Source organism: Scyliorhinus torazame, chromosome 11 (genome assembly GCF_047496885.1).
Source record: "Scyliorhinus torazame isolate Kashiwa2021f chromosome 11, sScyTor2.1, whole genome shotgun sequence".
In the NCBI taxonomy this organism is placed as follows: domain Eukaryota; kingdom Metazoa; phylum Chordata; class Chondrichthyes; order Carcharhiniformes; family Scyliorhinidae; genus Scyliorhinus; species Scyliorhinus torazame.
Window position 1 is genome coordinate 237,092,655 of NC_092717.1, and position 22,824 is coordinate 237,115,478.

General features: G+C 44.1%; 1 protein-coding gene across 6 annotated transcripts in view; it reads right to left on the reverse strand.

The window, feature by feature from the left end:
* The window catches only part of LOC140385858 (intermembrane lipid transfer protein VPS13B-like), a 1,311,478-nt gene that overhangs the window by 903,522 nt on the left and 385,132 nt on the right, over positions 1–22,824 (reverse strand). Inside the window, exon 18 of one of the 6 annotated variants that reach the window (XM_072468455.1) lies at positions 2,415–3,027. The exons of the other annotated variants lie outside the window; for them this stretch is intronic. Within the exon in view, the coding sequence (XP_072324556.1) occupies positions 2,828–3,027 (200 nt within the window). The 3' untranslated portion in view covers positions 2,415–2,827. Of the gene's footprint in view, positions 1–2,414; positions 3,028–22,824 lie in introns of those variants that run through there. 6 annotated transcript variants of the gene reach the window in all.

Sequence of the window (22,824 nt, forward strand, 5' to 3'; positions counted from 1 at the left end):
GAGATAATGGGCAAAATCCTCCGGCGGTATCTTCCAGTTCCGCCAAAGGCACATCCCCACCCTGCGTTTCCCAGCAGCGTGGGGTGAATTCAATGGGAAATACCATTGACAGCGGTGGGACCAGAAGATCCCGTTACCGGCCAACAGTGGCCTTCCTCCTGCAGCCGAGAAACATGACGTCGGGGCGCCAAAGAATCTCGCCCAATATTCGAGTCCGTGTGATAATTCTGAAGAGTCTTACGGACTAAACACATTTACTCTGTTTCTCTCTCTAGAGATACAGCCAGACCCGCTGAGACTTTGCAGCAATTTTATATGTTTATTGCAAATTTCTAGCATTTGGCTTTTATGCCTTCTAAGGCTATTTGGCACAGGATTTTGTGTGATGCTGTACCATTCAAGAATTCAAAGCACAACTTTACACAAATTAACATAATGATCACAATCAACTAATACAAAGTTTGTGTATGATAAATTAAATTAAAATCCCATGTCAAGATAGAAAAAAAACTTATCCAAATTCTCCAGTCATCAAGTCATCTCCCAAATAAGACACAAATGGCGAGGAAAAGGAGCAACTCATTCCCTAATCTCTTTTTTCATCCTTCATCAACTGATCCTATACAGAAAGTATTTCATTAGGTGCCAGCTGTGGTTTAGTTTGCAGCACACTCACTCTCAGTCAGATACTTGTGGCTTGAGATCGCACTGCACAGAATTAGCATAAAACCAGAGCGGGTGCTGCACTGCCAGGGGTGCTGCACCCTCAGGGGTGCTGCACCCTCAGGGGTGCTGCACCGTCAGGAGTGCTGCACCGTCAGGAGTGCTGCACCGTCAGGAGTGCTGCACCGTCAGGAGTGCTGCACCGTCAGGAGTGCTGCACCGTCAGATGAAACAGGTGGCACTATTTCAACCAAGTGCAGCAGATTTCTCAGAGTCCTGGTCGATATTTAAAGCATTAGTGCAACAGATTATCTGATAATTATTACATTGCAATTTTGCAAACCTTACTGACCACTGCATTTTTCATATGATAACACCAACTTGCTTCATACAGCAACTTTAATTCATTTAAACGTCACTGGACTTCACTGCACAAGGAGATGTTAGGGCAAATGCCCAAAAGCTTGGTCAAAGGGGAAGGTTTTAAAGAGCATCTTAACAGAGGAAAGTCAGGTAAATAGGTAAAGGGGTTCTGGGAGGGAATTCAGAGCTTGGGGCCTAGGCAACTGAAGACACAGCCAACAATGGTGGAGCGATTAAAATTAGAAATGCGCCTAAAACCAGAATTGGAAGTCTGCATGTATCTCGGAGAGTTGTATGACAGGAGAAGGTTACAGAGATGGGGAGGGGTAAGTGATTTGAATCCAAGAAGGGAATGCAGAGTAGTGAATACAGAGATAATTGTTGAATGGGACTTGGTGCGAGTTCGGATATGGGCAGTGGAGATTTGAATGAGCTTTAGTTTACAGAGGATAGGCGTAGATCATCCTCAAAATCAATCTTTCTTTTTTTGTAAAAACAAGAAGCTCACATGTTTATATTCATGCTAATAGGGGACGGCACGGTGCCAGACACATGTCCACTCGGGTATAATTCTGCTGACCAACCTCCAACTTGTTGGTTTGCTCCAACTGGCTAGAAGAAAAATAATAGCATAGTCAGGTTTTTTCTTCAAGAAAAAATTCAAAGAGGCCACTATTACCCCCAACATTTGCAGGAAAAAGGAATGAAAATTTTACCTTAAAAATTAGGCCATGCACTGCAACTAATCCTCCAAAGCCAAGGCAAATTTGTCCATCTCTTTCAGATGTCTGCCATTCCTTCATTGGCTAATGCCAACAGTTTTATATTTTGGTACGGACACAGCAAAATTGGCACACTGCATCTGCCAAAAGTGCAATAAAACCAGCAAAGGAAATCTTAAAAAGCTGCCACGTGTAACCTGAGAGAACTTGGCTTCAAATGCAGAACTTATTGAACACAAAGCCAAAAAGCTTGCATAATGATGAATCCAGTTTGTTCGATGAATGCCAGCAAACAACTGCTTTATCAACATTGTCGGTCGAGCAGAAGATTTCTCAGGAGCAATTTGTGTCTCTACAACAAGGGGGAATATACCTTTGGCTATTGGTGGCTCCAGTTGAATAGCCATGCCATTAAGGAGAAAACCCAAATCAGGGTGAACAATTTGCCCTCACCGAACCCACAACTTCGAACTCACAAAGACTTGCAACTGACTGAACACAACACCTGGAAATCGAAGGAAATGAAGGGAAGGAGCAATGACTACGCTCCTAAGAAAGGGACTGTACAGGAACCAATTCAGCCGAGTACTTGGTGTTCCTAATCAATGTTTTTAATGTTGATAGTCGTTTTGGTGATAAGCAAGCCTGTGCTCAACACCGAAGCCTGGAAAGTCTATTCTTTGATGTGGTACATACAAGTTCAAATCAATTTATGTGGTATTTCAATTCCATGAGTGTGGAAAGATTCCGTCCATGTCAGAGAATCAAATTAAAGTCGTCAACCAAGATACAGACTAATGGGGCCAATTTTCCCTGTGCCATGGCAAATCTTGATTTATTTGTACAAATTGCAACCACAATGATTTGTTGAACAATCACAAAGTGAGGACCTTAAATTGTACAGCCAATGTATAACCCTGTACCAGGTCTTCTTCTTAGGCAATCACTGGGGATCGCAGATGGCTTGCTTCCACATCAATTTGATGGGTTGCAAGATGGTTGGTGAGTCCAATATACAATCTCCCGACTCTGCCGTATGCAGGGCTTGTGGTGCTCAAAGTGTCAGTTTGATGATTTGTTCAGAGTTTAGTGCCATCTCTCCGATGTCTTGACTCAGTCTCTGTACGTTCCCGGTGTCCTCTCTTGATGTGTTTGGCGCCTTCGCAAATGAACCTTCTCCACTCTGATTGGTCACAGACCAGGGACTCCCATGAGTCAGCAGGGGCGTTTAACCTCTTCAAGGATGCTTTGAGGACATCAGTGTCTCCTTGGGAGTCTCCTGTGGAGTTGTAAGTAGAGAAGTTGCCTTAAGGGTTTGGTATCAGCACAGGAACGACATGAAATAAAAACAGAGTGCTGGAAAAACTCAACAGGCCTGGCAGCATCTGTGCAGAGAAAAGCAGAGTTAACATTTCAAGTCAGATATGACCTCTTCATCGGAACTGTTCCAAACACACCTGCTTATGGATCTCAGTGACTGAGGTTGCAGTGACTTCGGTTTTGAGTTGAAGGTTGAACAGTTTCCTGACTGTTCTGTAGTTTTCTGGAGGTGAGGTGCAGTAATGCAGCAGAGATGAAAAGTTCATCTGATGACACCGTATGTTCAATCCCAGTCTTCACTGAGATAGGATCTGTGATGGTTCCATTGGTAAGGATCACGGGTTGCATATCATCATGAGTTGGTGGAGGATGATGACAAATATCTGAGGGTAGCCAAATTTGAAGAGGACACTTCATAAATCTTTACCGTTGACAGAGTCAAAGACTTTTGTGAAGTCGAAAAAGGCAATATAATAATAATCACTTATTGTCACAAGTCGGCTTCAATGAAGTTACTGTGAAAAGCCCCGCATCGTCACATTCCGACGCCTGTTCGGGAGGCCGGTACGGGAATTAAACCCGCGCTGCTGCTTTGTTCTGCATTACAAGCCAGCTATTTAGCCCACTGTGCTAAACCAGCCCCAGTGTTGTTCTTTGCATTTCTCTTGAATATGTTTATGTTTTTATTTTCGGTGTAGTGAAGATCATGTCACTGCTGCCTTTCAAGGGGCAAAAACCGCACTGCAACTCTGGGAGGAGCTGATCAGACACTGGGGGGAGGAAATTGAAGAGGATCCTTGTAATTATCTTTTCTATTGCAGACAGTAGGGAGATTCCTACAATTTCCATAATCAGACTTGTTTCCGAACTCAAAAATAGTCACTGTTACAGTGTCCCTGATATTGCCCGGCATGAGCTCCTCTTCCTGGATGAGGGATATATGGTTGTGCAGCTGTGCCAAAGTGTATCGCTAACATATATCAGAATTTGGGCAGAGATTCCAACTGCTCCAGAGGCTTTGTTGTTTTCAGTTCAACCATGGCCTTTTCAATATTGCTCCGGATAACCCTACACCTGGGACTTCAAAGTTAGCTCTACAGTCGTCCTAAATTCCTCACAAAAAAAAAAGCATCATGAGTTTGATTCTTTGTTAGAGGTTCTCTTGTTATAAATGTCCAAAACACAAAATGTGCAGTCGGGAGCAGCAAAAAAAATCCAATGTCAGTATGATAAATGGTAAAGCAGTTTTAGTTCAGATGCAAAAGCAAAGCTAACTTCAGAAAGCACTTGAGCAGAGAAATAAAGGGCACTCCAAGAAAATAGCACTTTCAGCTGTTGGGTAAAAGCAGTTTTCAAGAGTGGGGGAATTTGTCTTCCTCCAACTTTTCAACTCCTGTTCCTTCATATCAACACGTGGTAAGCAATTCAAGGAGATCTAACAGTTATTATCACACTGCTTTTGTCCAAGGGGGATTTTTAAAAGTGCTTGCAAATGTTAAAAAGTAAAAATGACACCGACAAAGAATTCCAGTTCATCTTTATCTTGTGCAGTCTCCACCACATTTTTATTAATCCCGTCCGTGGAATACAGCAAACACGATTAAATTTCATCCGGTACAAGGGAATTCTAGCTGAATCTTTAGAAGTTCAGATTTCACAAAATTGAAAGATCATGCACATTTCAAATACCTGTGACTTCACTGACACAGGCCTTTACACTCTTGCCACTGGAAATGTTCAGCTTCACAGGCAAAATAATTTAACTTACAACAGTTATCCTGCTGAACTTATGAAAATCAAAACTGTTAATTAAGGGGATAAAACAAGCATTTGAGACATTGGTCTTAATTAGAAGCATTGTTCTGCAACAATCAAGAGACGTTTGATGAATGGCAGGTGTTGATTTAAGCTGTTTTAAAATAGATCCCCAAAAGAAACTATTTCAAGAAATCTCTGTAGGTGGCCAAATGGAGACACATACTTAACTTTTAGTTATTGTATATTTTTATATATCAAATGTGCCATTAGAATTCCCTTGGGTCACCTTCTGTTTCACGCTGAATTTTGCTCCCTCACAACACACTCTGATTAGTATATAATATATTCTTGATTTCTTTTGATTTAAAACATGCTCACCGTGCCACAGTACTTCTAAGTAATTGAAAGCAAAAGACTTTGTGGGCTAGGAAATGTTTCATGTTGCGAATATTCTGGAACGTTTTTATTTCTAATCTTGAAAGTAGCTTCCATTTTCCCAGCCCTCTACAAAACTACAAGATAATATTTTTTACATTCTAAAAATCCAGGCCTGACTGTCTAAAAATATATACCCCTGTTCAGAAAATCCAGCTAATAACATTCAAGAAGATAGGGCAAGGGTGGGCTGTTCAACCCCCTTCGGCCTGTTCCGCTATTCAATTAAATCCTGGTTTAAAGGAGCCTCGGTAAAACAGCATCAAAACTATCTTAATCAGTTTAGACCAAATTCTACTTACTTTTTCTATCACTCTCTGGCTAGCAGCGACTGGATCATTTGTAAAACACTGATGTAAAAGAAAATGTAATACGTTTTTTCGTTTGCCAAAAATAAGGGGGAATAACCTGTTGTAAGATAAACCTACAGAACACGATCTTCTGTTGAAGGACCTATCAAATGAAAAATTAACCAAGAGGGAGACTGCACCCTAATTGTTCCCCGAAATACTTCTGTTCAGGGGAATAACTAAAGAAAGGCACATCATATCTTTGAACTAATTTATCAGCAGCAGTACAATTCCGGGTGCCGCAAGCGATCCTACATTTGGAATATCTCAACTGGTAAAAGTTAGCGTCCATGGAAAAGCAGCAAAAACAACTTGCATTCATACAGAGCCTTTAATTTAATCAAGTTTCCCCAAGGTGATTCGGAGGAGAAAATGTGAGACCAAGCCAAATAAAGGGATTTTGGGACAGGCACGTGCAGCAGAGTGGCCCGTTGGTTAGCACAGCTGCCTCGCAGCAAGGGGGTTCAATTCCAGCTTTGGGTGACTGTGTGGAATTTGCATGTTCTCCCTACGTGTGCATGAGTTTCCTCCAGCTGCTCACGTTTGCTCCCACAGTCCAAAGATATGCGGGTTAGGTGGATTGGCCACCCCTTAGTTTCCAAAGATGTGCAGGTTAGGTTACAGGGAAAGGGAGGAGTGGACAGGGGAGTGCTCTTTCAGAGGGTTGGTGCAAACTGAATGGGCCGAATGGCCTCCTTCTGCACTGAAGGGATTCCATGATTCTAGGAGGCTAAAAGGTGCGTTTTCAGAACAATCGTAAAACGAGAAAAGAAGCAGAGAAGGTTGCAGGGGGATTTTCAGAGCTTCGATCCCAGGCAGATGAAGGCATCGCCACCAATGGTGGAACAATTAAAATCAAAAATGTTCTAATGGCTAGAATTTAAAGAGCTGCAGGTACCTCAGATAGTTGAGGGGCTGGAGGAGTTAAAGAGAAAGGGAGGGGTAACTGCGTGGGGGGATTCAAAAACAAGGACGAGAATTTTTAAATCAAGGCTCAACTTGTAATCATACAATTTACAGTGCAGAAGGAGGCCATTCGGCCCATCGTGTCTGCACCGGCTATTGGAAAGAGCACCCTACCCAAGGTAAACACCTCCACCCTATCCCCATAACCCAGTAACCATCCCAACACTAAGGGCAATTTTGGACACTAAGGGCAATTTATCATGGCCAATCCACCTAACCTGCACACATCTTTGGACTGTGGGAGGAAACCGGAGCACCCGGAGGAAACCCACGCACACACGGGGAGGATGGGCAGACTCCGCACAGACAGTGACCCAAGCCAGAATCGAACCTGGGACCCTGGAGCTGTGAAGCAATTGTGCTATCCACAATGCCACCGTGCTAAATGGACGTGATATGTTGTATCAAAATGATATCTCCATTCCATTAGTTAGTTAACAATCAAATAAGCAAAATATATGGAGGTAAAATTAGTCCATGGCAGCAGCCCAAAATATGCTTGCGTGGATGAGCAACCAAACTTTCACCGCACCCGATATCTTTCCACTAAAGTTTAGTGCGGTATTTCAAATTCTTCTTGGAGGCCCATCTCTGAGCCTCACTACCACTTTTACTTGGTTTTAAATTTAAAATATTGGGAATATCTTTCCAAGTTAACGGAAAACAGAAACTAGTATGGTGAAAAATAGCCCGCCATTACACCATTTCACACTCCTGGCATCGGCCAGTTTCACCTTCTACTTGCTCTGCATGTGGTGCACACTCCCTGCACACGGGAACCTTGCTTCGCCACACATCAGAAGTCACCACCCAGTATCAAACCCAGGAGCAAACCTGCCAATTGAAAGCTAATAGGACTACCCTCAGCAAATAGACTTAAGGCCGTACTTAAGAGGAAGACTGACTGTGGGTACCACCAGTGCACAATTAAACAGGTCACCAATGTCCTTCTGACAATGGACACTTTAAATTTTGCTTAGCAAGTCTATTATGTGGAACGTTAACACCTTTTGAAAGTACATATGCACATCAGTTGCATTGCTCGCATCCACTCTCCATGTTACCTCGCCAAGACTTTAAAAAAACTTTAAAAATTGATATTCTTTTGGACATACCCAGTTCTCGCTTCCAAATGAAATCTAAGTGGTTGAGCGCAAGATGAGCAATATAGATAAAAATAAAAAATGTGGTTATGTTATTTACACCAAAGAAAGACAAAACCCCAATCTAATAGGTTCTAGGAAGAGGAGTACAAAATTGCAGAGGTCCTGACATTTTTTCGAGGACTCTATTCAGCGTGCTGAAGGACTGGACAGTGTCCAAACCAGCACACATTTTTTAAGAAGGGAGATGGAGCTAATCTAGGTAATTACAGGCCAGTTAGCTTAACAACAGTGGCATGAAAAATATCATGGTCTTTAATTAGCACGACACTACCACATATTTAAATAACTGAAAATAGTTAAAAGTAACAGGCATGGATTATAAAAAGGGTGATTATGCTTAACAAACCTGATACAATGCTTTGTGAGTGCAATTTACATAGTAGATGGTAGAAATCTAACAGACATAGAATCATGGAAATTACTGTGCAGAAAAAGACCATTCGGCCCATTGAGTCTGCACCGGCCCTTGGAAAGAGCGCCCTATTTAAGCCCACGTCTCCACCCTGTCCCCATAAGCTAGCAACCCCATCCAACCATTTTGGACCCTAAGGGGCAATTTATCATTGCTAATCCACCTAACCTGCATCTGGACTGTGGGAGGAAAGCGGAGCACCCGGAGGAAACTCAAGCAGACACGGGGAGAACGTGCAGACTCCGCACAGACAGTGACCCAAGCCGGGAATTGAACCTGGGACCCTGAAGCTGTGAAGCAACTGTGCAGAGCACTGTGCTAACGTGCTGCACATGGACTGTAGGAAATCCCCTAACAAGGTACCACATGGGGATTCCCAGAAAATATTAAAGGATGTCGTTTTGGATCGGTTTGCAAACTTATTTAAAAATGATTTAGAAAGGTGAAAAGTTGGGTTTTAATTTTTAGACGTGATCAGGAATATGCAGTCATGTCATGCAGGATTCATTTCTGGTGCCATTTCTGTTCGTTGTGGACATGAATGTTGCCAGAATAGGAACTGCAATTTTAAAAAATTTTTTAAGAAGTAAGTTGCAAAGGGACATTGTTAGGATGGGAGAATAGGCTAAAAAGTGGAATTCAATGTCAGTAAGCACAAGTTGCTGCATTTCGATGAAAAAAAAATAGTATCAGTAATTAATCTTTTGAATGGAAGTAGATGTAAAAACAAAGGGATTTGGGGGTGCAGGTTCACAGAACATTAAAAGTAGCTCCTCAGGTTGATAAAGCAGGTAGCTTGCTTTAATATCTTATTCAGAACATGAAGCCTCTGATAATGCAGCACTCCCACAGTACCGCTTTAGAATGGCAGTCTTTGGAATGGGACTTGAGCTCATAAGCTGCAGCCTTTGAGGTGAGTGTTACCAACTGAGGTTGTACGTAGATGTACAATTGCCTGCCAACAAGGAACTGTTTTGATAATTGGACAGTAATAATTCATGTTATCGTGTCTGAACAGGATCACTATATAAGCTTGAATTGGAAAATCTTTTATATATATATATATATATATTGTACAACCACAATCACTTGGTTAAGGTCTGATACCCATCATACGTTCTGTATGTATTCACACTAATAACCATCACTAAAGACAAGGAATGAACTTAGAATGGTATAAAGGCAGCAAACTAAAATCTATCCTAAGGTTAAGTATTTTACTGCGATTGTACAGGGCGTTGGTGAGCATTGTGTGCAGTTTTGGTGTCCACATCTGAGGAAGGATGTTCTTGCTATGAAGGATGTTCAGCGAAGCCTTAGCAGGCTGATTTCTGGGATGGCGGGACTGTCATATGAGGCGAGACTAAATCAGTTAGGATTATATTCACTGGAGTTTAGAAGTGTGAGAGGGGATCTCATAGAAACTTCCACAATTCTAACAGGATTAGACAGGGTAGATTCAGAAAGAATGTTCCCAATGGTGGTAAAATCCAGAATTAGGGGTCATAGTTTAAGGAAAAGGGTAAACCTTTTAGGACTGAGGCAAGGAGTCTTCATCCAGAGAGTGGTGAATCTGTGGAATTCACTGCCACAGGAAGTAGTTGAGGCCAAAACGTAGTTTCAAGAAAGAATTAGATATAGCTCTTGGGGCTAAAGGGATATGGGGGGAAGGCGAGATCAGGGTCTTGAACTTGCTGATCAACCATGGTCATAATGAATGGCGGAGCAGGCTCGAAGGGCCGAACGGCCTCCTCCTGCTTCTATTTTGTATGTATTTAAAAATATTTGGGAACCAACACAAAATTGTGTTTTTCTATGATTAATCATGTTGCCCCGTGTCATTTGGTGCTTGGTTAAGAAACATATTGTAGTTACCATTACTGGTAGTCAATCAACTACTGACTGAAACTGCTTTTATCTTCAACACCAATATTACAGTCCAATGTTTTATCCTTGGCAAAAGACCACAGCTCACTAATCTTCTGGAGCAAAACAAAGAAACAGAAAAATGAAAGAAAAGACTTGCATTGATTTGGCACTTTTCATTGCCGCCAGATGTCGCAAAGTACTTTACTGCCAATGAAGTCCATTTTAAAGTGTAGTCACTCTTGGGATGGAAGAAACAAGGTAGCCCAATCATGCACAGCAAGCCCCCACAAACAGTTATGCGATGATGACCAGATAATCTGTTTTCGTAATATTGATTGAGGGATAAATATTTGCATGGACACAGGGAATTACTCCCTTACTTTATCTTGAATAAACGCCATTGGATATTTTCCATCCACCCGAGAGGGCAGACAAGCTTCGGTTTAATGTCCACCAACTGGGCCACAACCGAATTGTAATAATTTCCAATTAATAATAATCTTTAATGTCACAAGTGGGCTTACGTTAACACTGCAATGAAGTTACTGTGAAAAGCCCCTAGTCACCACACTGGCGCCTGTTCGGATACACTGGGGGAGAATTCAGAATGTCCAATTTAACTAACAGCACGTCTTTCGGGACTTGTGGGAGGAAACCGGAGCACCCAGAGGAAACCCACGCAGACACGGGGAGAACGTGCAAACTCCGCACAGGCAGTGACCCAAGCCGGGAATCGAACCTGGGACCCTGGCGCTGTAAAACAACGATGCTAACCGCTGTGCTATGATCAATCAATAGTAACGCTCATTGATTTCCCTGCCTTGTGGCCACCAGGTTTCACAATTTGTTTTGTGCGTTTTCACCTGTTTGCAAGTCAGGCTAGATTCGCTGTTCCAGTCGAGCACCATTCACACACAATTGGGGACATGTGGTGCTGATATGCAGAACAATTGTTAGAAATTTCTGGCTAGAGTTACCAAAGGACATCTGTGCAAGAGCTACAGTCAATCATATGCTCGCAACCTGCAGAAGCGGCAAAAATGTTTGAAGTGATACCTAATGCGAGAAGATCAGGATCAGCTATTGGCATAGCTGCCTCTGCTTTCTTCTACTTTGGAACTTAATCTCAATTCAGGCAATAAAAATACTGTGTGCCAGAAATCTGCAATGTTATTGAAACAGCCTTTCAACATTCAAAGATTATGCCACCATGTCCCAAATTACTTGGTAGAAAGCAGGCCACCAAAATTCCTCTGGTTTCCTGTTTCCCACAGATCAGAAAATATGCTTCGAACATGGTCCCAGAAGCCTGTACAACAGACCAAAGCAGGATCATTCACGACTAAGAATATTTTTTTCCCTCTGCTGACCTTCAAAGATTGCTTTCAATATAATTTTCTCCTGTTTTTAATTAAGCAGCGTATTTCAATAACTTGACACACCGTGGTACAGATTTGGAGAAATGCTGTTAGGAAAAGATCTGCTAATAGTAGAAATAAATAAAAAGTTATGTCTCTTTTGTAATGTCAGCAGGAAGCTCTGCACCTGTGCAATGCTACTTGAACAGAACAGCTGGCGCTTGAAACTTACACATATGGATTTCAAAAGAAACTTCCTTATTTGTCACTTAGCTGGGGTCATTTTGTATACTCGGCCTACAACAGTTACTAGTCAGGCATCGCAGGTGCATATTGCGCGGAAGGAATCCGCAGCTGTAGCAGAGCTGTCCAGAATTTCCATCCGACACCCAGGAGTATCTCCGCAGCTGTAACAACCATCCAAATGCAGGTCCAAGAAGAACAATGCAAGTTATTAAAAAACGCACATAAAGCCAGGACATGGATAAGACTAGCTGGCCAAGTAAATTATGAAGACTCTAATTTGTGTGCAGTCTCTTTTTTTTGTTAGGACAGATATTGAAAGCCTCAAGGCATGCTGGCAATGGGATTTGACTACACATGAATGCAGGTAGTGCTGATCAAAGATTTTCCAACTGGGTCAGATCGTTGGCCATCCATCATTCAATTTCTCAGAATTTCTCTAGATTTTTCTGCCGTACAATACATGTTTTCTGCAATAGTAGCATTATTTTGGTTTGGGCTGCCAGCATATTTTGGAATAAAACACAAGCAAAACATTGAGAGTGTGCGATTATTTGTAAAGGAATTCCCGCCCCCAACCCCCCCGCCCCACACTAAAAATGTCAAGTGCCGATTGCTTTACGGCATTTTTTGGTCTGATCATTTTTACAATCCCTCATAGGTTATTATGAAGGGAACAGCATAAACATGAAGGCTGGAATTTTCTCACCCCGTCATGGCAGGGTGGAGTTTGCACATTTTCCCCGTGTGTACATGGGTCTCACCCCCGTATCCAAAAGACGTGCAGGTTAGGTGGATTGACCACGCTAAATTGCCCCTTAATTGGGAAAAATAAATAACCAGATGATCCTGGTGGCGGACAGCACCGGAAATTCCCACCCAAAGCCTAATTTTGACTTCTTTTACTATACATAGGGCATTTACAGCACCGAAACAGGGCAGACTGGTCGTTCGCTCTACGACAGTTTTTAGGTTTGTGGTAACTTGACCACAGAAAGGTAGTCGAACGCGTTGTGAAAATTCAATCTTCTTTACTTCTGAAAATATTGTGGACTGGTCCAGCTGTTATATCAGGCTCCGGTGGCAAATGTAAGACCCAACCGAGTCCGGTCAGAATACTTTGGTCTCTGTAGGGGGACAAGGCAGGGATGCCCGCTCTCCCCATTACTGTTTGCCCTGGCCATAGAGCCCTTAGCAATGGCCCTTAGATCATCAAATGCCTGGCGGGAGATAGTGAGGGGGCGCGTGGGGGGGGGGGCAAGAGCACAGGCTCTCTCTCTATGCGGACGACGCTGCTCTTTGTCACAGACCCGGTGGGGGGGGGGAGGGGGGAAATCATGGAGATACTAGGTGAATTTGAGCAATTTTCAGGTTACAAGGTAAATATGGGAAAGAGCGAGATTTTCGCAATCCAGGCACGGGGGCAGGAAAGGAGATTGAAGGAGTTACCTTTTAAAGTGGCTGAGAGGAGTTTTAGATATCTGGGGAATCAAGTGGCTAAGGATTGGGGGCAGCTTCACAAGTTAAATCTGGGCAAAGCGGTCGATCAAATGAAAAGGGACTTCCGCAGATGGGACATGCTCCTGCTGACCTTGGCGGGGTGTGTCCAGACAGTGAAGATGACAGTCCTTCCGAGGTTGCTCTTCCTTTTTCAATGTCTTCCCATTTTTGTCCCAAAGGCTTTTTTCAGGAAAGTGAACGCGGGATGCCGGGTTTTGTATGGGCGAGTAAAACCCCAAGTGTAATGAAGGCACTCCTGGAACGGGCTCGCAGAGAGGGGGCTTAGCTCTCCCGAGCTTTATTAACTATTACTGTGCGACCAACATATCGATGGTCAGGAAGTGGGTAGTGGGGGAGGGGTCGGTTTGGGAGCAGGTGGAAGCGGCACCCTGCAAGGGTACGAGTTTGGAGGCTCTACTAACGGCGCCTCTGCCGTTCTCACCGGCTCAGTGGAATTTGAGTTGCCGGGTGGGAAATGGTTTCGGTACCTTCAGGTGGGGACTTTGTACGGAGGCAGGTTTGAAGCTTTCCTCGCCTCCCCCTGTGGGGACTACAGGACAAGGTGATGTCAAAAACAGGGGTTGGAGAGGGGAGAGTTTCGGAGATATACAAGGAGTTGATGGAGTGGGAAGGGACCCTATCAGAGAGGTGAAGAGGAAGTGGGAAGAGGAGCAGGGAGGAGAGCTGGAAATTGAACTGTGGCAAAAAGCCTTGAAGAGAGTCAATTCATCCTCGTCGTGTGCCAGACTTAGCTTGATCCAGTTCAAGGTGACCTATAGGGTCCACATGACAGCAGACGGATGAGCAGGCGGAGGACAGATGTGGATGGTGTGGGGGTAGCCCAGCGAACCATGCACAGATGTTTAGGCCATGTCCGAAATTGAGGGGATTCTGGCAGGGATTTGCGGACATTAATGTCAGAAGTCCTGGAAGGGAGGGTAACTCCAACTCGAGAACTGGAAATATTTGATGTATCGGAAGATCCGGGGGCCCGGGGGGGGGGGGGGGGGGCGATATCCTGGCCTTCTCCTCCCTGGTGGCCCGGAGGCGGGTTTTGCTGGGATGGAGGGACTCGGAACCCCAAAGTCAGGAGTGTGGGTCAGCAGTGTGGCAGGGTTTGTCAGTCTGCTCGCCTTGAGAGAATCAACTCAGGGGTTCGCCCGGAGATGGCAACCGTTCATCAGGTTCAAGGAAAATTGAACGTCAGCAGTTGGGGGGGGAAGAGAGAGAACAGAAGGCATGGAAATGTTAGATAAGGACAAGGAAAGGGTATGCGGGTAATTGGGGAATAGGGCGGGGGTAGTAGGAAACGTTGTTTTCTGTTTTTTGTTCTTTTAGGTGTTTTGCGTGTGTCGGCCCGTGCGGTTGTTTAAGAAATGTTAATGTGTTAAACTGTGAAAATGACAAATGCTTCAATAAAATATATATATATTTTTTTTAAGAATACTTTTCTATTTTCTTTTCACTTGATAATTTAATTTTAATGCTTCTCTTTGCCTTTTTAATTGTGTATTTTTTCTCTCTCACCCTTTTGATATCCCTTACATCATCTTCAGGAAGCAAAGTACCGTACACATCCCTGTCAGCATCAATGGTGCCGAGGTGGAGATGGTTGACAGCTTCAAATTCCTAGGGGTGCACATCACCAACAATCTGTCCAGGTCCACCCACTCCAACGCTACAACCAAGAAAGCACAACAGCACCTATACATCCTCAGGAAACTAAGGAAATTCAGCATGTCCACACTGACTCTTACCAACTTTTACAGATGCACCATAGAAAGCATCAAATCGGGCTGCATCACAGCCTGGTATGGCAACTGCTCGGCCAAAGACCATGAGGAACTAGAGAGAGTCGTGAACACAGGCCAGTCCATCATGCCATTTCGCCGCCCATACCGCTGCCTTGGGAAAGCGGGCAGCATAATCAAAGACCCCGCCCACCCGGGTTATTCGCTCTCCCAACCTCTTCCATCGGGCAAGAGATACAAAAGTCTGAGAACACGCACTAACAGATTCAAAAACAGCTTCTTCCCTGGTGTTACCAGACTCCTGAATGACCCTCTTATGGACAGATCTGATCTCTTCACACATTTACTCCACTGAGTAATGCTACACTCGTATGCTTCACCCGATGCCTGCGTCTATGTATTTACATTGTGTATTTATCTTATGTCCTATGTTTTCTCACGTATGAAACAATTTGTCTGGGCTGTATGCAGAACAATACTTTTCACTGTACCTCAGTACACGACAACAAATCAAAGCAAATCAAATTCGGCACTTTATCAGAAGTAATGCCTTCTATATTATAACTCTGACCGCACTTCAAAAAAGTTTTTTGTGGCTGTGCTTTGGGACATTCTGTGGTCATGAAAGACACAATATAAATGTTAGGCTTTTTTTTACTCTCCTGCGTCGTCCATGTACTTAGTGTAGAATCTCAGGAAGTTCTTCAGAAATTTTTCAACAAATAGACTTCATTAGTGAGTGCTTAAATGGACACCATAAATATAAGGACACTCCGCAGTTATGGCAAACTATCTGGAAACTGTGAAAGGTTTGCTGCCATATAATACTGTATTATGCGCTGGCAGAGCAAATTAGTATGTGCTAATAAAATCAAGCAATATCAAAGGGATCGAATCCAGACAGTTAAAATGTGACTCCATGCTCAAGTAACAAGTTCTTTGAAGTATTCAGAATAAAATTTACAATCAAAGAACAAAAAGTACAATTTGGCAATTCTGTTTGATTCCTTTCATATTTCGACTAGAAATACCTCTTAAAAATCAATTCACAAAATTACCACTGCAAATTTCAATGTATACGTTTTTTGTGAAAGACCAAGGCCACAGTTTTTCAGGTGTGTTAGTTGCAGGCGCAAATCCCGTGATGGTGAGAAGGCTATTTGCGGCGGTGAGAACGGATTTGCGGCGGTGAGATCTCTGTTTGCGATCTTCCTCACACAGCCCCTCTGCCCCATGTCGCCCAGACATTTTTGATAAATTTACATGCATTTAAATAGAATTAAAAGGCTGCACATCGTGGCGCCCAACCCCGTGGAATGCGCGCCCCGGAGGCGTGAAAACCAGTCGTGTTAGCCATGTTGGGACTGTGGAAGTGCCAAAAGGCCCTGGGTTTGAGGGCTGAGGCTGGGCATTGCCCCAGCACTCTGTCAGTGTCCACTGGCAATGAGGTGGGCACTGCCAGGGGGCTAACCCTCCTCTATTGATGGTATGTGTGGGGAGTGGGGGGGGGGGGGTGGATAAGATACATACCCACCGACAAACCGCCAACAAACACACGTGGGAGGGGGGGGAAGGAGAGAGAGAGGGGGGGGAGATTACCCCCCCCCCAATAGTTCCATGGTGGGGAGTGGGGGCGGGGGTCACCCCCAAAGCTTGTCTGGGGTTCCTCCATGGCTGTGTGGGCATTGGAGGGTGATTATTTTTCTCACTGATTGGGACACTCTTTCACGATTATGTCCTGATCTCAGTGCCGCTGGGCTTGCCAGCTCTCAGACCCGAGTGTCAGAGGATCTGGTCAGAAAGCCTGGCTGTGTTTCCGGTTTTCAGTCAGAACTGAGATTCTGCCATTTTCTGGGGGGGGAAATTCTGCCCATATATCTTAGTACAGCATGCTGCAAACTATTATTTTCACAATGTCATAGAAATTGTCAGGTACTAGTGCAATGTAGTCATACACTAAATGATTAATACAATATATAATCAACTCTTACAAGATGCCTTTCCAGAATTTAGTTCATGCTCTGACACAACTGGCCAATAACAATAAAGTAGTGCTTTGAAGTTTTTTCCAATAAATACCTCTGCGGGCTGCTTAGACAACAATCTGTATCATATTATAGATCAAAACAGGTACTTTAGAAATATTTAACATTGAATAAAGCATTTCTTAAATTGCAAAGACTGGTGAAGTATGCAAAGGTTTTCAAGATTTCCGCATTTTCTTTTGGAAAATTACCCTGGATGCAGCAATGCAATATGTGTTTCAAATTTAACTGTATTGTGGTAAGTGATCACCTTGGCATTTAAGCATCCAAAAATCTTGATAAGAGAGAGAAGGGGGCGAGAGCGCAGGGGTCAGTGGGAGCAGGATAGAGAGAACGTGAGAAAGAATGGAGTTGAGAGAGAAAGAATGGAGGTGAGCGAGAAAGAGGGGAGAAATTTTGTTTGATGTGAGACAACGTGAAACTTTGGTGAAGATAAATGTATATAAATTGAAGAATAATTTTTTGCAGATTTAAAATAAACATATGCTACAAATACAAGTTTAATTATTAACAGTACTCCTTCAGTTTATATTAAACTGCTTAGACAACTGGATACACCTGACAAGAAAAATAAATTAATCTGATTTGGAATAAGGAAAGGAATTTGGGAAAGTTGGTCATTTAAGATTGACACTTCTCAAGCCAACTTAATAGCAACAAGAATAATGTTCATGGAAATATCCATGAGACTGCACTTACCCACCTCCCGATTAAACAAAGGATGGATTGAAAGAATGCACAGAAAAGGGAATTATAATTATAAATTTTATGAAAAAACACAAGATCCTTAGCTCAAAACCAAAAAGAGAGGTCAACAACTGAACTGTTTGCAACAGAGCTGGAGTGAAGCTGTTCAGGGCCAGTGCAATGTACGTCATTGAAAGCAGCACCAATGTCAAAACATTTCATTAAGCAGTCACAATATTAAGACACAACGAGGAATCTCTCAATTTTAAATACACAAAGTGACCAATATCATACTGATGAGGCCTTCAAATAGTACATCACACAGAGATTAGACACAAAATCTCGCAGATCCAGGACAAAAGTGCTAATCTGTCTCTCTTCACAATCAGATTTCCAAGTCTCAGAAATCAAATTCCATAACAATTACAAGCAATCTTTCCCTTTACACACAAAAGCAAAGAGCAGGTCCATCAAAAACACCCATCTTTCCCACCAACCAGCCGTGCAATTTACTAAGAAACGCAACAAAAAGACCTACTCAGGAATAAATCTCTGGAAAATTTCCACTGCCACAGTATTTCTTGCTTTGCATTTTATTGTCACAGCAAGATATTGCAGCATCATTTGCTTCTGTAACAACCTTGAAGTATGGAGCTACAATAATGCATGTGCAATAACACTCAGATCTTTCTCTCATTCAGTAGTCCTGAGTGTGCAACTCTGTATGGTGCACACATACTTGGCAAGCCCTGCAGGACTCTGCCAGCGTCTGGTTGCCACTACCAATAATAATGACCTTCTCTCCACAAGAGCACTGTCAGTTTCCCATTCAACCCAAACTCTACCCAACAATTCCACAGGATACAACACTATTTGATAGCGCTTTTTGTGGCAACATAGATAGGTTGGAGACTTGGGCAGAGAAATGGCAAATGGAGTATAATCCGGACAAATGGAAGGTAATGCATTTTGGTAGGTCTAACATAGAGGGGAAATATACCATAAATGGCAAAACTCTTTGGCATATAGAAAATCAGAGATCTGGGCGTGCAGGTCCACTGATCTTCGAAAGTGGCAAGGTGGTCAAGAAAGCATATGGAATGCTTGTCTTCATTGGATGGGGCATAGAGTATAAAAACTGGCAAGTCATGCTACAGTTGTATAGAACCTTGGTAAGGCCTCACTTGGAATATTGCACACAATTCTGGTCACCACACTACCAGAAGGATGTGGAGGAGGTTTAGCAGGATGTTGCCCAGTCTGGAGGGCGTTAGCTATGCAGAAAGGCTGAATAGACTCGGACTGTTTTCATTAGAAAGACGGAGTTTGAGGGGTGACCTGACAGCGGTCTACAAGGTTATGAGAGGCATGGATAGAGGGATGGGCAGGCACTCTTTCCCAAAGTGGAGGGGTCAGTCACCAGGGGGCATAGGTTTAAGGACTGTGGAGCAAAGTTTAGAGGAGATGTGCAAGGCAGGTTTTGTTTACACAGAGGGTGAAGAGTGCCTGGAACACGCTGCCAGTGAAGGTTGTGGAAGCAGATACACTTAACGGCGTTCAAAAGGCATCTTGCCAAATGCACGGATAGGATGAGTATAGAGGGATACGGCATTAGGAAGTGCTGAGGGTTTTGGCCAAGGGTATGACCGGTACAGGTTTGGAGGGCCAAAGGGCCTGTTCCTGTGCTGTATTATTCTTTGTTGGAGGCAATGAAAATCAGGATACACTGACAACCAGCAATTTTGTAAAATTCACTATTTACTGGAGGGACGAGACTTTCTTTTCCAGACGCTATATTAAGGTTTTCCAGGAACTTGGTCAAGATGTTCGTACATAGTTACATGCTTCCAGTAGCTTGCCTATAATTGAAGTCAAATTGATGCTTTAATTTCTAAGTTCTGATTTACAGGTATTTCCATTTCCCATAGAATTGCACTGTATATATCACACAGAAACATCTGGCCTTTGGTAGTATTAACAGTCCACACGTCTTTTGTCACATAAACCTCATTCTAGTTCATGGGACAATGCTGCACCCTAATTTGCTATTAATTTTAATCTCAGAAAGGGCTTCACAGTCAACAGCCTCCATTTCCTTGAACTGCATAAAGTGAATGCTGTCGAGGTCAATAGCCCAATATGAATTGAGACCCCTTATTCTAGCCAGTACTGTAACCTCGATGAGCTGGGTTCCTGATGGTGTGGGCCACTTGTGGTCCCAGTGGTTGGGAAACTATAGTGCCAGCTGCGGACAGTGTCCAGCGCCGCCACACCCGGCCGAGATCCGTGCCGCAGGTTTCTGCTAGGGCTGGGGGAAGTGGTGGGGTGTGGCCAGGGACTTGGCTGTGAGGTCAAGGTGGGCAGGTACGCGGTCCAGCACAGCCAGCGGCATGTTTCCTGGCACGACCGGTGGGGGCATAGGCATACGCGGCTGCAGCTCATCAGCCCTACGCATGCGCAGCCCAGGACCCGCCGATTCTCTGGCCGTTCTCCACACGATCCGCGGGTGATCCACACAGCGCCTGTGCTGGACCCTCACAGGGTACCAGAATCAATGAGGGATTTGTGCCGATTTTCCCGTCATGGGCGACAATTCTCCATTGGCGCCGGCACTTCGCCTCAGAAACGGAGAATCAATATTCATGATTAGCCTGGATGGTTTGATGAAAGAAAATGGATCGAGAGGAACAGGGTGGCAAGTGTGATTTAACTAATTATTTGTGTGAAGTGTAACAGAGATTTTGAATGCTTGGATCAAATACGTGTCCTGGTATTGTAACTTCTACGTACTTCCACACACTTATGTACCCAAAGCAACTGGCTCAACAACATGGGTCTTTACTTCAATAAAGAATGCGGAGAGAGAGAGGGCGAGACTTCAATAAAGAGTGCAGAGAGAGAGAGGGCGAGACTTCAATAGAGAGCGTGGAGAGAGAGAGGGCTAGACATCAATAAAGAGTGCGGAGAGAGGGCGAGACTTCAATAAAGAGCGCAGAGAGAGAGGGCGAGACTTCAATAAAGAGCGCAGAGAGAGAGGGCGAGACTTCGATAAAGAGCGCGGAGGGCGAGACTTCAATCAAGAGTGCGGCGAGAGAGGGCGAGACTTAAATAAAGAGCGCGGAGAGAGGGCGAGACTTCAATAAAGAGCGCAGAGAGAGAGGGCGAGACTTCAATAAAGAGCGCGGAGAGTGAGAGGACGAGACTGCAGTAAAGAGCGCGGAGAGTGAGAGGGCGAGACTTCAATAAAGAGCGCAGAGAGAGAGAGAGAGGACGAGACTGCAGTAAAGAGCGGGGAGAGAGGGCGAGACTTCATTAAAGAGCGCGGAGAGAGAGAGGGCGAGACTTCAATAAAGAGCGCAGAGAGAGAGGGCGAGACTTCAATAAAGAGCGCAGAGAGAGAGGGCGAGACTTCAATAAAGAGCGCGGAGAGTGAGAGGACGAGACTGCAGTAAAGAACAAGGAGAGAGAGAGGGCGAGGCTTCAATAAAGAGCGGGAGAGAGGGCGAGACTTCAGCAAGAGGGCGGAGAGAGGGCGAGACTTCAATAAAGAGCGCGGAGAGAGGCCGAAACCTCAGTAAAGAGCGCAGAGAGAGAGAGGGCTAGACTTCAAGAAAGAGCGGAGAGAGGGCGAGACTTCAGTAAAGAGCGCGGAGAGACAGGGTTAGGGACACCGCTATCGGGTAAGAGACAGGGTTAGGGTTACCGCTATCGGGTAAGAGACAGGGTTAGGGTGAGGGACACCGCTATCGGGTAAGAGACAGGGTTAGGGTTAGGGACACCGCTGTCGGGTAAGACAGCTGTTTGTTTCAAAATTGAAAAAAAACAGTAAAGTGATGTTTACTTTTACACGAGACTGTGACCTGATTGGCTGAAAGGCAGATTGGGCTAAATTTGAATATTGGGAGTAACTAATTGAAATACTAGTTTTGATTTGACCTAGATTACTATTTTTAAGTTGATTTGAATTACTATTTTTTTTTTTTTAATTTAAATTTGACTTAAATAACTATTTTGGGTTGATTTAAATTACTATTTTTAAGTTGATTGAAATAACTTTTTAAATTTCAATTAAATAACTATTTTTAATTTGTTGTCAGATCAAGAGGGATAACTACTCAGTTTCTTTTAAAAAATCTAATTAAAATAGTATACGGGGATTGGATTTAACCTGACACAAAAACATCTTTCTAAAGTTTAATTTCAAAGGTTTAATTTAAAGGAATAATTCATGGCAGGACAGCTCCAAGGTGGGGTCTGCTCCTCTTGCTCCATGTGGCAGGCTGTGGACAGTTCCAGTCCCCAGCGTCAGCTCCAGTCCCCAGGGTCAGCATGTGTGCAGGAAGCTCGAGTTTCAGAGCTGGAGCGGCGGCTGGAGACACTGTGGAGCATCCGCGAGTCGGAGAGGATCATGGATAGCACGTATAGGGAGGTGATCACACTGCAGGCTCAGACTCCACAGGCAGGAAGGGAATGGGTGACCTCCAGACAGAGCAAGAGAGCGAGGCAGGTAGTGCAGGAATCTCCTGTGGCCATTCCCCTGCAGAACAGATATACCGTTTTGGATACGATTGAGTGGAATGGCCTCTCAGGGGAAAACAGCAACAGCCAAACACGTGACACCACCGTTGGTTCTGCTGCAGAGGGGAGGAGTGATAAGTGTGACAGTGCAATAGTTATAGGGGATTCAATTGTAAGGGGAATAGACAGGCGTTTCTGTGGCCACAAACGAGACTCCAGGATGGTATGTTGCCTCCCTGGTGCTAGGGTCAAGGATGTCTCGGAACAGGATATTCTGGAGGGGGAGGGTGAACAGCCAGTGGTCGTGGCACACATCGGTACAAAGGACATAGGTCAAAAAAAAGGGATGAGGTCCTAAAGGCAGAATACAGGGAGCTAGGAAGGAAGTTAAGAAATTGGACCTCAAAGGTAGTGATCCCAGGATTACTACCGGTGCCACGTGCTAGTCAGAGTAGAAATGACAGGATATATAGGATGAATTTGTGGCTGGAGAGATGGTTTCAGGGGGAGGGTTTCAGATTCCTGGAGCATTGGGACCGGTTCTGGGGGAGGTGGGACCTGTACAAACTGGACAGGTTACACCTGGGCAGGACTGGAATGGATGTCCTAAGGGGGCTATTTGCTAGTGCGGTAGGGGAGGGTTTAAACTAAAATGCCAGGGGGATGGGAACCTACGCAAGGAGTCAGAGAAAAAGGGA